We start from the raw sequence: 15,578 nt of genomic DNA on the forward strand, positions 1-15,578 counted from the left end.
AGAGGAGATGAGAATACCATTTAGAGATACCACCCCTGTGGGAGGTGGCACTTGTTAAATTTTTAAGATATGGTGGAAGAAAAGGAGAATGGTGTGATGCCGTTAGGTGGGCTTGGAGCCAGCTTCTAATTTGTAGGTAAATAAAAAAATCCCATTTTGGAATATTAAAATTATCTTGTAAATCAGTGAATGACCTGAGGTGCCCACCTATATAGAGATCACCTACCGATGATAAGCCCTGGTTGATCCATCTTTCTAACTGGGGTATAGGGATTAGAATTTTAAGGGTTTTAAGTGACAAAGAAGGGGCTGGGAGGGTTGCCCTATCTATGGACTCTACCAATTTATGCCATACCTCTAATGTTACATCTATGGATTTACACTTAGCTGCATATTGGCGCGTGATCGAGGGAGGGAGCCACAAAAGATCAACCAGGGGGACAGGGCGGGAATAGAAACTTTCTAGGGCTACCCAGGGTTTTTGAGCGGCAGGAGACGTCCAGTCCCTAATTTGATTTAAAATACAAGAAGCAAGATAACGATCTAGATCAGGGAATGCTACGCCCCCACCGGTTTTGGGCTTTATTAGTGTTTTTTTTGCTATCTTCGGTCTAGCTCCTTTCCAGACATATTTAGTTACAAGTTGGTTGAACTTTAGGAGAGTGGATCTAGGGGGAAGTCTTGGGATAGATCTAAATAAGTACATTAACTTTGGGAGAAGAACCATTTTGGCAGCAGCAATCCTCCCCAGCCACGACACATCATGCATCATCCAATCTCTAGTCAAGTCGGAGAATACTCTTAACATGGGGTTATAGTTACAGTCGATGATATGTTTTCCAGGAGCCAATAGGATTCCTAAATATTTCAGAGAGCAATTCTGCCAGGAGTAGTTATATGTTTCTCTCAGCTTAATAACCAGGTCTGACGGGAGGTCTAATGGGAGTGCTTCTGTCTTACTAGTATTAAGTTTGTAGTACGAGACTTCGGAATATTCTTGCAGCACCCTATGTAGAGCAGGGAGGGAGTTTACAGGGTCTAGGATACATAGCAGAACATCATCAGCAAACAGACTGATCTTATGGGGGAGATTGCCAATTACCGGGCCTGAAATAGAATCATCGCTTCTAATGCGTTCAGCTAAAGGTTCGATTGCAAGTGCAAATATTAAAGGGGATAGGGGACACCCCTGACGGGTGCCATTAGTGATTTGGAAGCTTAAGGAGGTATAACCATTAGTAAAAACTTTAGCGGAGGGGTTGGAATAGAGGGCCAAGATGGAATCTAATATTCGTCCCTGGAAGCCAAACCTCTCCAGTGCAGATTGCATGAAGCCCCAATGGAGCCTATCAAAGGCCTTCTCGGCATCCAATGATAAGACTAGCAAGGGGATCTTCTCTGCTGAGCAATGCTCAATGACGTCTATTACCCTGCGCGTGTTATCTGGGTCCTGCCTGTTTAAGACAAAGCCCACTTGATCATTTTTAATGAGGGAAGGGAGAAGAGGGCTTATTCGATTTGCAACAAGTTTAGCGTAAAGCTTCAGGTCCGAATTGAGGAGTGCAATGGGTCTGTAATTTTGGACCGAGGTGGGGGGCTTACCTGGTTTAGCTATGGTGACAATACGAGATTCCAGCATTTCTGAGGGGAAATGCCTGGATTCAGAAGCTTCGTTAAAGACTTGGACAAGAATAGGGGATAGCTGGGATTTGAATGTCTTATAGAAATTAGATGGGAAGCCATCCGGACCAGGGGCTTTGTCATTAGGAAGAGAGTCAATAGCGCACTGAAGCTCTTCCAAAGTCCAAGGGGCGTTAAGGGATACACAGTCCACAGGAGACAGTGTAGGCAAGGTAATCTTATCAAAGAAATTCCTCATCCCCTCAGCACTAGGCTGGGGGGTAGAGGGATCCTCCCGCAAGTTATAAAGTTTAGAGTAATAAGTAGAGAAGACATTAGCAATCTCATTCGGATCATACACTCTCGCTCCATGCTCCGAATGAATCATATGTATCTTTTCTTTGGCTCTCTTTCCCCTTAGCTTTCTAGCCAACATTCTGCCCGCTCTGTCACCCAGGAGGTAGTACCTCTGATTCAACCTAGCTATATTGCGGTGAACATTGGCTAGATAAAAACCATTAACCCTGTCTCTAGTTTCATTTAGCCGTTTAAAAAGGGATTTGTCGGACGGGTCAGCCTTATGGGCAGCCTCCAAAGAGGCAAGGGAAGCCTCCTCTTGTTCTAGTGATTTTCTACAGTCTCTTTTAATTTTGGCCGCTATCTGTATCGCGGAACCACGAACCACCGCCTTGAGGGCGCACCAATGGGTAAATATAGAGGTGTCCCCGGGGAAGTTTTCCGAAATATAATGCTCTACAGACTCTTGAATTATTTTGCGGGACTCCGGCTGGGAGAGACTCTGAGAACCTAATCTCCAAGGGCCTGGGACGGTTTTCCTATTGGCTATATCCCATTTCAGAAGCAACGGAGAGTGGTCTGACCATGATCTGGGGAGTATTTTGACCTGACGGAAGGAGTGAATAGACCATTTATCCGAGAGGGCAAGGTCGATTCTCGAATATGTACCGTGGGGGTGGGAAAAGAAAGTATAATCCCTCACTGTCGGATTTTTAACCCGCCATAGATCAAACAGGTCATATTCTGCGAGGAGCTGCTTGAGACTCTTAGAGGGAGGGAGGGAATGACTACGAGACGTGAAGCGTGCTCGAGAGCTATCTAATGACGGGTCTGGGACTAAATTGAAGTCCCCTAGCAATAGCAAGGCCCCTTTAGCTAATTGTTTGATCTTGGTGAAAAGTTTTCTGCAAAATGCAAATTGCTTAACATTTGGGGCATAACAAGAGACAATGGTTACTTCCCTATTCTCCAGGAGGCCCGTTAAAATCAAATATCTGCCTTCAGGATCTGAGAATTGAGACGTGAGGGAAAATGGACAGTGTTGAGATACCAAAATTGCGACCCCCGCCCTTTTAGCCGGGCCATTAGCTGTATAACAGTGAGGGAAGTGTCTATCGTACAATAGTGGAGGGGCAGAGGCCATAAAATGAGTTTCTTGTATAGCTACAATATTGGCCTTGTGTTTATGGAAGTAGTCTAGTGCTAGCCTCCTCTTGTTGGGTGAATTGAGGCCCTTTGCGTTAATAGAAACAACGTTAACCATAATCGCAAAATGGGTACTTAATAAAAATCATAGTCAGACAGGAAAGTGGCATTGGCTGGTATGTGGTAAATGTGATAAAATAGCAAAGAAGAGGGGAGGTAGGGGGAAGGAATTGGGTGAGGTAACGTCCCCCTAGAGGGGAGGTGGTAGGATGCCAAACCATGGCAACTCAGAGAATATGTGGGGGGTAGTGGATGAGTGGGCGGGGACCCATTACACCTGGATATTAGATCAATAACAAAGGTACAAAAAGAACAGATAAAAGAGTTGATACGTACTAACCTAACTTCGAAGAAGGTACTTTCAACAGTGAGGATAACTAAAGTAAGGAAACTCTAGGCCGCACAGATTACAACACCAAACACTGTGAAATAACTACAAACCGAGTATCCGGCGGCCATAGCATGTCCTAAATGAAGACATTTTTAACGAGAATATACTAAAACAATAGTAAATCTAGCCAATGTCAGGTAAATTCAAGAACTATATCTAGCAACAGCGAGCCAATAAGGGCATTAGAGAAAAAGCATTTCAAAAGATACCACTTCTAATGATCCGTGCCAGGAGCAGACCAGTCCGGCTGAAGTCCACTCCCAGACGGGTGGCCTGGGGAGAGTCTAGCAGAGTTCAAGTTGGAGAGAAAGTGCTTCCCTTCTTCAATGGTCGAGATTACTACTGTGGAGCCGCCTCTGTTAAGCAGCAGTTTAGTCGGGTAGCCCCATCTGTAGAGGATGCGTTCTTTTCTGAGGGCAGCCGTGATAGGGTACATGGACCGTCTTTTGGCTAGCGTAGCTTGGGATAGATCCCCAAAAATTTGTAGGGTACCAAGAGCTTTAGCTGAATCCTCCGATGGTCTGGCTGCCTTTAGAATCGCTTCCTTTACATGGAAGAAGTGGATCCTCATGAGAACGTCACGAGGGGCATCTGCTGGGGCACCCTTGCTTTTGGGAAGTCTATGGATCCGATCTATCAGTAGATCTGAGGATGAGCTGTTTGGGAGGAGTTTCCGGAAGATATCTGTAGCATAGTCGTTCAAACTGCTATTAGAAATTGTTTCTGGGACCCCTCGTAATTTGATATTATTACGCCTTGACCTGTCCTCAATGTCGGAGAGTTTATCCCGCAGGACAGCAACTTCAGCCTGCAATGCTTCATGAGAAGAGATCAAGTCATTATGCGAAGCAGCAAATTCACCCATTTTCGACTCCATGTGATCTGTACGGTCCCCCAGATCGTCTATAGATTTCTGGCATTCTTGTAGTGTGCTCTTAAACTCCTCTGACACATCTTTCTTGAATTGGGACAAAAGAAGCTTCATAGTGCCTACTGTGAGAGCCTGATTGTCATCTAAGGCACTAGCGTCTGAGGGGGGGGTGTCCATTGGTGTTGAGGAGGGCTGTGCCGAGGGGGAGGAGGAGAGCAGTTTAGGTGAACCTGAGCCTGACTCGCCTGCTTTCTTAGAGCCCCGAGAGGGAGACTTAAAGAAGTCAACTTGTGACACCGGTTTGGGCGTCTTGCAACGCTTGCTAGGCATTTGTGAAACCTACAGCCCTTCTTCAGCTGAGATGGAAAAAGATCAGGATCCTATAGATAGAGGCGTGTAGCATGAAAGTGACAGGTCTTGCATCAACCAAAAACCATATCCAGGTATAAGATCGCCCGCCTAGGACATTGCTACTACAGAGTCATATAGGCTGTTGAGAGACACAACAATATCCAACGCCGCTAGATGGCGCTCCTGCTTAAGGAATTGCTGAGGCAGTGAGAAAGTAGTAGTAATAATGCAGCACAATGGAAGTTTGTTGTAATGGGGCAAGAAGGAAAAGGAGCCCTGGAGATGAGAAACACCACCTAAATACACAGCAGGCACCTCACCAGGCCCAGGTAGGATCCATATAGGGTGCGGCAACATAAATCTCTGGGGCCCTTCAGGGAAGAATAGGAAGCCCTGGAAGGGCTATGGGTACAGGCAGGGGAGAAATACCTGGCTGGTTGCTGGGGCCTTTGTGGATCCTTTTCTTGATGTTATGCCCTGGCCAGGGGTCCCCACTGGTCTGGGCAGGTGGCCGCTGCGTCAGGGAGGAGGCAGGAGGGCTTGGGGCCGTCTTTCTGTCCTTTTGGAGCCGCCGAGCAGCAACGGAGCCCGCGCGGCGGCCGCCGCAATAAATTTAGGCCCCGGCTTCAGTTGCAGAGTAGGCCGCGATGCCCGGATCACCGCTGAGCGGAGCGCGGGACTCAGGGACCTCTCCGCCCGCTCTGAGTGACACAGGGGAGCCGGGGGGAGTCTCTAGAGCTGCTGGTAAGCCCCGGGGAATGTTTAAAGTTGAGCGAGGAGCAGGAGCTCCAGGGTAAACGTCCTTCCTCGCACGCGTCCAGGCCACGCCCCCCCTTTAACAATATTTTTAATGTCAATGTTAACAATTGTACCCTTGCATGACTTGCTGCACTCGCCATGCTTCGGGCTTGGTGCCTCTCTATGTTTGGCATGCTATTATAGTCTCCCTCTATTCTGACATGGATGGTCAACTAAGAACAAGCTGAATTTAAGAAAAAAAATCATAGAAAAACTCATGTCTACCTTTTCATGTCAACATTTTGTTCTTGTCAACCTATTGTGTGTTGACCTTATTGCCTCTGTCAACCTTTGGAGCCTGTGGACCTATTGCATGTCAACCTTTTGTGGTAGACCTAATGACTCACTATCTAGAGTATAAAGAATATTCCTGTACACAAACACATCATTTACATTTTTGTAATCATTTTTAAAAGTTTCAAAAATGGGGGGGGGGGGGGGGGGTGCAGAATCATGGGGGCGGGGAGGAGGCAGAACTTGGTGCTGACACTGCCTCCTCCATATATAGTGTAAATGAGACCCGGGTAGGTTGACCAAGGTTACCCATTTACACTGCCCAGCAACCCGGGTCAGACCAGGGTAAAACCTGGTTTTACCTAGGTTGGGAATTCCCGGGTTGCTGGACCCAGATTTCTCCAAATGGCACTTTCACACTGCATAGAGACCCGGGTCGGACACAGATTATTTGTGCGGTGTGAAAGGTTTACTGTATATGCTCAATGTCATTAATAATGGGGGCCCCCATGCACCTGGTTGTCTAGTGTGTATGGTTTAACTCTTTGCACATAAATTTTAATAGATCTTTCAACTATGTGAAATGTAACTACAGTATTTAAGATACGGCTACCCAGTGATAGAATCTGCCTACTATTAGGAGTAAGTTAGACGTGAACATTAATTATGGATTAACATTGTTTTGTAAAGCTACCAATTTACAATGTTATTTATAAGTGTAATTAATTGGATTTCATACATTTTACTTTAGCAAATTGTATACATCCTATTATTTATATTATCTGTTTATTATATTGCTGTAAAAATTCACTTAAGCGTTTACTACACATTTGTATGAATGAGAGATGAGCACTACTGATCTTTAGAACGTCTTGTTAAATCTAGGTCACAACACACTGCATTTCGGAGAAACTGATTACAGAGCACAATAAATTAGTATATAAAAATAGACTGCAAAATAACTTACCTTTGGCACAAAAACTAGACAGAGTGTAATGGTACTGCAGAATATGATGACTAGAGCCACAATGCAGAACTGGACATTAGGTTGGTCTTTGGTAAGAAAGGAGACTGCGGCTCCAATAATACACATGATCCCCACGTTGTAAACACTCATTCCTATATACTTGCTGTCATTCAGTGCTGGAATGCTTACGTTCCTGGTCTCCCATGCCAAAAAGCAACCAAACAACTAGTAGAAAAAAGAAAGAAATTGTATCGTAAATATAACTGAATCCATATACTGCCCTGCCTCTAAATAGCAATAGCACAATAACATTTCTGATAACCTTGATGTATCTGAACATTGCATATTATATATGTTTACTATCATATTGGATTTTTATTCAAGTCACAGATTCAGATAATCTGTTTTTTTTTTTTTTTGGCAATGGACAAGGGACACAAGGGGGCGATGAACTAAGCCTTGGAGAGTGATACAGTGAAGAGAGATTAAAAAACCAGCCAATTGGCTCCTAACTGCCACGTTACAGACTATGGGCCTGATTAGAGGTGATTACTGATCAGCAAATTTGCATATCAAGCAACTATCGAATGACTGCACAAGCGTACAGATCGTAGCATGCATGCTTGTGGGTAAATAGTGGCAAAAATTGCGTAGGGATTGGAAATGCAATGTGGCCGGTGGATGACTGACAGGAAGCCGGTGTTAAAAGGTCGACATCTGCTGTTTTCAGGGAGTGTCAGAAAAAAACACAGGTGTGTCCAGGTGTTTTAAGGGAGGGTCTATGATGCCAGTGCCAGCCTCGATCAGCCTGTCTGTGTCGCAGATGAATGATAGTGTCCCTGTGATATGCTTTATAAGTCACACAAATAATCTTACAAATCTCTCAGAAGAAAATGTCACCATAAATAGAAGTTTATTTTTAAATGTATGTGTTACTATGCAGCCGATGTACCGGAAATACGTCTCTTGAATAATGCGTTCCAGCACCAGGAAACACACGGAGTAACAGAAATCTTCTCCACACACCAGAAGAACAAACTGCCGGAAGCCGGAAGTTCCGGCTCTAACATGTATCTTACACCCCACAAAACAATATAATCCAAGATAACATGCCCTCTATATTCTCCCCATATTTTCCACGCCTGATACCAATAACAGGATGCATTTGGAACTAGTATCGGTAGATGCGTTCCACAGAAACCGGAAGTTGGACGCAGCGTGCGTTCCAACGACCGGAAGTGAAGTGCCGATAATCTTAATAATCATTTTTAGACCACACATTTTTGTTTTATGATATTATTTATTATGTATACTGCCTCCTATTTGATTAACACTACATATATTATTGTCTATGACTGCTATCATTAGATGTATATGGATTTTCAATTGTTGTTTGATCTGACCAATCGGGTAACTAGATGAAATGTCAAATGTTTTACTTCCTGTATAGAGGGATATAAACCCTGACCAGACCCATGCCTGTATACCTTTGAATAAGTTGTCTGTGGACGACGAAACACGTCAGGACGAGCGTGTACAGCCCGACTTCTTTGGGATTACAAAAATAAATTCTCACATGGACCTATTCTCCTTCTCCCAACCATTCCAAATATTGGACTTTGTTACTGGACACCATAAGGGACACTACCACCTGCCATTCATTGGAGCTTCCTGTACCAAGGACTGGAACCATAGGATCCCTACAAAATCAGGATCAGGTTCAAAACCTCCAGCAGACCTATGGACACCTGCTATTCCAGCTTCTACAAAAATTTATGTGGGAGATTGTGATTATTTCACTCAGGAGAGTATCCCTGGGAACTAGTGAGATATTGTCTATTATTTGTACCTGTGCTCAAATATCTGTATAACCCATATCAGGCTGTATACCTTTATTTTACTCTGAACTATGCAATTGCTTTTAAGTTATTTACCCTTTTAATTAGTAAAAATAAAATATTTGTAATACCCAATTGGTCAAACACACTCATATTTATTTTTTGTGTAGCGCTCCACCACCCCCTGTGTTTCTTCCAGTGTCACACTTACTCACATTTACATAGACTGGAAAAATCATTTGATGTTTCATGAATTGCCCGGGCATTTGTAAGTGGATAGTGATCTGCGATAATTCTGCAATTTATTTGTAGATTTACAAAGGGTGGGTTTTCTTTCTGTCTGGGCGTGGCTGCCAGCATCTCTGCGCATGCACAAAGGGACTCCCGGGTGGCGATACCCTGGCCGGCAAAATCGGTGCGGCCGGGTAATAGTACATAGGAAAATGTGGTAAAACGTGGGTTTTACCGCATTTTCCCCTTAGTACACCCAGTGAGCAATAACATATTTATTGTCATAATAGAAATGCATATTTTTTTTTAAGCCTAAATTAAATTTGATAGATTTTATCAGGGATGTGGAACCTTTGACCCTCCAGCTGTTGCTAAACTACACATCCCAGCATGCACTGCTACAGTTTTGCTATTTGGCCATGCTAAAAATGTAGCAACGCATTCTAGGTCAACAACAGCTAGAGGGCCGAAGGTTCCCCATCCCTGGATTATATACAAAAGGTAGATGATGTGTGCAGAACAATGAAGAACATGTCATGCCTTATTTTAGTTTATGAATGAAAGTACACTCCGCACTTTGTTTAAATGCTGCTGACTGATGGGCATTATAGGGAGTACATGGACAGGTATGAGTACACCTAGATGGCTAACACCAATGCATTGTAGTGAGAATGCACCTCCATTATATCATGGGGGAGTATAATTCAATTGTCTCCACCCATTAGACGTGAGTATCACCTGTTCATGCTCATTAGTGCCAGATTTAGCCATGCACAGGGCTAAACCTATATAAACTTTTGCTTTGAGCGACAAAACTTTCATTGGGCATCCCAGGTGCCACCTCAGGAGGCTGTCCATATGGTGCAACAATTGGATTGATCTGTGAGGTGCCACCTTGTGGCAGCCATGAGGAAAAACAGATTATCTTCCCCCATAGTTTGAATAGATTGGGGATGCCTACTTTTCATCTTCACCCTCTTCCTGTGAGGATGTTAAGGACAGACAAATTTTAGCTAGTACTGTATCTAAAAACATGTCCAGGAAAAGGTCAGAAGTTGTTATTATTGCATTAATGTCTGACACTGAAAAAACAGCACTTTGCAAAGAGATTGTCTGTCATAACAAATGATCATGTGATAAGATAATAGTAAATTGGGCAGAATAGTCTTCTATTAATTGTTTGTAGCACAGTATATTTGTATTATGTTGGATGTATCATACATAATAGGTTTTAGGCTTAATCACTGGTATACTATTATCCAAATTCCTAAATGCATGGATATTCTAGATTTACTATTATTCTCTATAAAGATTATAATTTAAATGCAAGCTTAATTCTGAAATATTGTTTGTGTTAATACTGTATAAAACAAGGGAAATAAATTTAATTTGCAGCATGTAGAACCACATTCTGCTCTGCAGGTTTAAGGTTCTCTAGGTCCCTTGCTTTAGGTGCATTTGTTTCATTCCCATTTTGAGACATACCAGATGCATTATAGAGTTATTAGCTTTGGTTTAATCCAAATGGGAATACCCCGGACAAGCACTGATTCTTTGCTCTATAGATGATAGATACAATTCTCCTTTGTCTCCATTCTGCCTCCTAAGATTGCCCAACAGACGTGAAACTAATTAAAAGAAAACTAATCAAAATAATGAAAAGAAAAAAATGTGACCCAATGGGCCAATACAAAAGTGGTCAAAAAGCTTTGGCTATTCTTTGCTTTGGCTGCAGTTTTAGGATGCTTGCTCCCAATAGAAATACAGTATGTGTTACGTTTTGGGTGTGAGCCCACAGCCAGGACCGCTGTTTAGAACGGCCACAGTGAATCCTACGCTGACTCTGTTGACCCCAAAAGAGAGATGGCTGATTCCTGCAAATGCTTGGCTTTGCCTGTAGTCTCCATGTTTGAAGTAGCGAGTTAGGCCCGCTACAGCTCCGATGCAACCAGTTGTTATGGAGAGACAAGGAATCAGCGATCATCTAAGGGTACAGTCAAAAGGAAATCTAACTGCTGGGCCTGCCTGGGGAAACAACCTGCCTAACGGCACCAGGCCAATGATGGGGAATGCAACCTAGTCGCGGATACCTCTAACAGGAGAACTGGGGTACCTCCAGCGATACCTATGCAGGTAACACAGCTAACCAAAATCATAAATAATAGCACAAATAATCCAGTACCCCAAAACGACCAAACCAAGGAGTATAATGCGCCTCGCCACTCCAGGGAGGATTGAACAAAGGTGGAACAAATTAATGAAAAACCAACATAAGAAATTGGCAGCTTGCCAGCAAACGGGGATAAAGAAAGAGAACATGGCTCCACTGGAGCTCTTACGTGACCTATAACAGGCACAGCAATATCAAGGGACATCCAGCAGCTCAGAATGGTAAAGAGCTGGCTGGGACAGACTAGAGCAGACGGACTGGATACTGTAACAAAATAGAAGCAAGCTGAACCAACACAGGGCCAGGAAAAGCTGCACTTAGTCAGAGCTGAGAGAATCAGACAAGAGACCAGCAGATGGCTGGTGAGATCATAATAGAGCAGTAACCTGACAGAGGGCCAGCAGGAAACCGGAAACAGGAACTAGAAACTAGGAACCAGGAACTAGAAACTATCACTGGCAGGGCAGTGCTGGAGAGAATGCCATATGAAGAGCTCAAGTGAATGTTCACCTGGGAGAGATCCAGACAGCTCCCAAGCTGATAATGAGATCCTTATCTCTTAGACTTGTGCATAAATTAAGCTCACAGAATGTTGAGCTGAAAATGCACAGACTCACCACCAGAGCCCACCAGAGTCAAAAACCATCACAGACTGAAAACAACAAGGAATAGACATGACAGGACTGAACCATACAACATGGCTCCTGACAGTATGTTGAACAGAATACATACCCTCCAACATGACCCATTCCATTAGGTACAACATGCTCTGTTCCTGGACTTCCCTGCCAGTTGCAGTTGAAGAGGTTGGACTCCAGCACAGTCCAAAATTCAAAGGGGGGGGGGGGGTGTCCAGTGAGTCCAAGACAGCGATGTTTGGAGTGGCATTAGGTGTGGCTCCCCTTTTTGAATATTGGACTGTGCTGCAGCCCTAACTCTGCAACTGCCACTGGCAGGGAAGTCCAGGAACAGAGCATATGGTATCTAAAGGAATGGGTCATGTTGGAGGGTATGAGAATACTGGACACATGTATAGCCACATATATCTATATATGCATTCCAAATTGCCTCTATAGTAATATCTGTGTATGCTTCAATATAATCAAAGAATAAATGTTTCATTCGAGCATGGATTTTTGCCAACTGTACAATATACTTAAGTGTCACTTACCATGAGAAGCCCTTTGTAGGCATAAACAATTCCAAGCCAGATTGTCATGTGAGTGTTCTCACAGTGCTCTAGAAATGGAAGAATGGCAATGTCTCTCCCTGCTGGATCAGGCTGAAAGGTAAAGCAAGAACATGCAGAGATTCAAATAGAGAGAACTATCCAAAGATTGCTGTAGTATACTGCTTTCTATATCATCAATATCCTCATCATAAACATTTCTTTATATGATAAATACTGGTAGTTCCACCATTATTAGCCACTGTCTATGCCTACTATCTTAGACTTTTCCATAATATTTTAAATATAAATGACTAGATCTAACAATGGATTTCAAATCAGTAAGTTATTTTTTGCAATTCATTCTGTATGTTCAGCTGCACTCTACAGCATACTAACTGGGAGACCTGTTTCATTATTGACTCATCTATGTATAATACTTTTCTTGGCAGTAACTCATGATGTTTGTCATGTTATCACTGCCAGATAAGATATTTACACAAATATGGAACAATAATGCTTAAAATGATAATACAACTTTCACTGTTCTTGGAACTTACTTTTACTTAGGAAGCTGATATTTTCATAGTCACCATGGTTATCGTTTTATGCAAAATCAGAAAACTGAGAGGTTGTTCTACAGTATCTGTTCATACCAGTCATAGTATCAATGTTAGAAATCATTTGCAATTACATATTTGGTGTGAAGTAATGATTAGCCATTAATAAGTGTCCAATTATGTAGCTCACAAGGGGCTTTAACAGTTTGGGGTTATGCAAATGATCAGTTTTGTATACAATCATTTAAATAAAAAGTAATAGTGGCTTGGAAGATAAATAAATTATTATTAAAAAGATAATCAGGTTGTCAAAAGCCCTGGATATTCCAGGGAAGCTTTGAACAGTCGGCTATCATGGTTTGTAATTGTAGAGCTAGTAAATTATTTTTATCAGCTCTACATTATAAACATTTAACTGTATGATCTCTCTTGAAGTGGGTGTTTCTTTTATGTTAGTAATTATAAAATACTGTAATACAGTTTATGATTTGTAGTTATATCTTACATTTTCTTGAAAAACACGAACACAAAGATAAAAAAAATCCATATGTAATCCTCCCAAATAGATCTTACATCAGTAATGTCTTATTCCCAGATGCAAATTAAATTTACATTTTTCAAAATGATTGTAGCTTGTTGTCAGTTGCAATATAGTGTACAGTGAGCAACCCTCATACAGGGTGGCATTTAACAAAGCATGGAAAGAGTATAGATACCAAGCACTAACCAATCCGCTTCTAACCCTCATTGTACAGTCTATGCTTGGAAAATTACAGTCAGCAGCTGATTGGTTAGTGCCCTATTTCTCTCCACTTTATCTCTCTGCATCCTTTGTTAAATTCCTCCTTATATGAGAGAGACAATCTGACATTGTACTCAAGCTACTAATGGCTCTAACCATATACATCTCTAATTAATTTATAATAGAGAATTATAAAACCTGCTTTGATTATATGGTAAAATAATTGTTTTCTTAATGTTTAAAAGCCAGTTCTATACAACAGTCTATATTCTTCACTGCCCTGGAAAAGATTGTAAGGTTGGTTACTCAAAGCTGGCCCAACAAGTTGGACCATAATCATCAACATTAAAGCGCAACGGAATATATGCTGCGCTATATAAAAAACTTAATAAATAAATAAAATAAATAAAATTGTAACTTGTATCTGTAAATCATGTAAGTAAAAGCAGATCAGGGTGATAGGTGGCAGTCAATACGTCAACACCTTATGGTCCAAAGACACAAACAACACAATGAAAACAAGGACAATGCCAACATGTAATGTTTAACATATGAAAAGGTCACACAAGTTTTTTGTCTTTTTTTTAAAAACCTTGTCTTTTTTTTAAAAACCTAAGAAGTAAAGCGAGGGTATTTGGTAGACTCATTAGAGGTCCATGTCATCTAATGTTCAAATTGTCACCAAAGAAACATGAAAAACCTTTTCTGTGTTGTCACTCATCGTCTTTGCTGCTGCCCCCGCCCCCTCACCGCCTGCTTTATAAAGCTGGTAACCATGGCATTGTATATTGGGGGCGGGGACATGATTACATGATTGCGCCTCCACAACCCTGCACTACCCACATATGCCTATGTTCCACCCCTACTTACATCAAACTGGTTGCCACTTCCCGACACACAAAGTCGGTAAATTTGTTAAAAAGTATTTGCGTTATGCATTGAAGTGCTGTCACCCCTTGTGACCTCCCACCCTCACTTTTTCTGTACCCATATTCAAGTGTTTGAAGATGCTTAATTACCTTAATATTGAAAGCAAAAGAAAGGTGCTACAGTATATTACATTCCCTGTCCAACAATGGACAGCTAAAGCTCATACTAAGGCCATGTCCTGATTGAATATGATAAAAGCCACAAGTTGAGAATGCACTCTTCAAGTTACCATGAAATACATGCAACCTTTATATGCTTTCACCAACTGTACATTTTATTTCTAGAAACAAAGGTTGCTCAACTGTCAGTCACTAGTTGCAATGAAAATTGATATCTCCTTTCAGCACTTCCAAAGTCCTACATGACCCGAGCCCAAGTTTATTGAAGCAGTTGCTGATTCCTTACTGCGATCTCTAGATGAAGGACTAAGGGTCCGATTCAGACAAGCTTGCTAGGCTGCATATATTCGCACCCCCCCTCCGCCACAGGAAGCCCTGCGCTACCATACATTTTCTGATGGGCCCGTCCATATATTAATATAATGTGTTAGAAATAGGGCTGTTAGGTACCCATTTGATGGGGTTCACATTGACATGGGAGGTGGGCTTCCATATTTGCCCAAACATATGATGAGAACCTCACTTAGGCTTACCATAGTAAACCTTTCAACTGAGATTTTCATAAATTACACAGATTACCTAGCTACTTAAATTGAGCTGATATTTAGGCTCGAAGGCAGTTAATCACAGAAACGGTGTAATTCATGAGTGTCCCGGTTTAAAGGAATTGTATGTTAATTGGATAGTTTATAGAAATACTGTTGTTTTGAATATCCGTATTGTTAGTGCTTAGAGTATGCAGCTTTGTTTCTGCATGGCACTACAAATCTCAGGATGGTAGCACAACTTATTATGTTTAAAATTACAGTGTGGCTTCAAGAAACCTCCCCACCTTTTTTTCACTTGTATCCAAACCTCAGCTGTCACAAAATGTCTTATTAAACAGACTAGTAATCTCAAAGGCACCTATTCAATTTCAATAGGGGATGAGCTCAGAGCTAAATAAGGTATCATTGGATTATAGTAAGGCACAGGTAAACAGCTGGTGTCTCTCTATAGAAACAATGGGTATTACCATTTATGCAAAGAAAAACAAACCATTCAGGAAAACATTAAACCATCCTACATCAATTTCGATCTTCTTC

At 42.0% G+C, this 15,578-nt stretch overlaps 1 protein-coding gene across 1 annotated transcript in view; it reads right to left on the reverse strand.

Annotated features, from left to right (window-relative positions):
• Window positions 1-15,578, reverse strand: part of GABBR2 (gamma-aminobutyric acid type B receptor subunit 2) — a 645,054-nt gene that overhangs the window by 21,173 nt on the left and 608,303 nt on the right. The window contains exons 14-15 of the mRNA XM_083188433.1: window positions 12,146-12,256; window positions 6,736-6,960 (exon numbers count right to left, since the gene is read on the reverse strand). Coding sequence (XP_083044559.1) covers window positions 6,736-6,960; window positions 12,146-12,256 — 336 coding nt within the window. The remainder of the gene's footprint in view (window positions 1-6,735; window positions 6,961-12,145; window positions 12,257-15,578) is intronic.

Source organism: Crinia signifera, chromosome 5 (genome assembly GCF_055691185.1).
Source record: "Crinia signifera chromosome 5, ASM5569118v1, whole genome shotgun sequence".
Lineage (NCBI taxonomy): Eukaryota > Metazoa > Chordata > Amphibia > Anura > Myobatrachidae > Crinia > Crinia signifera.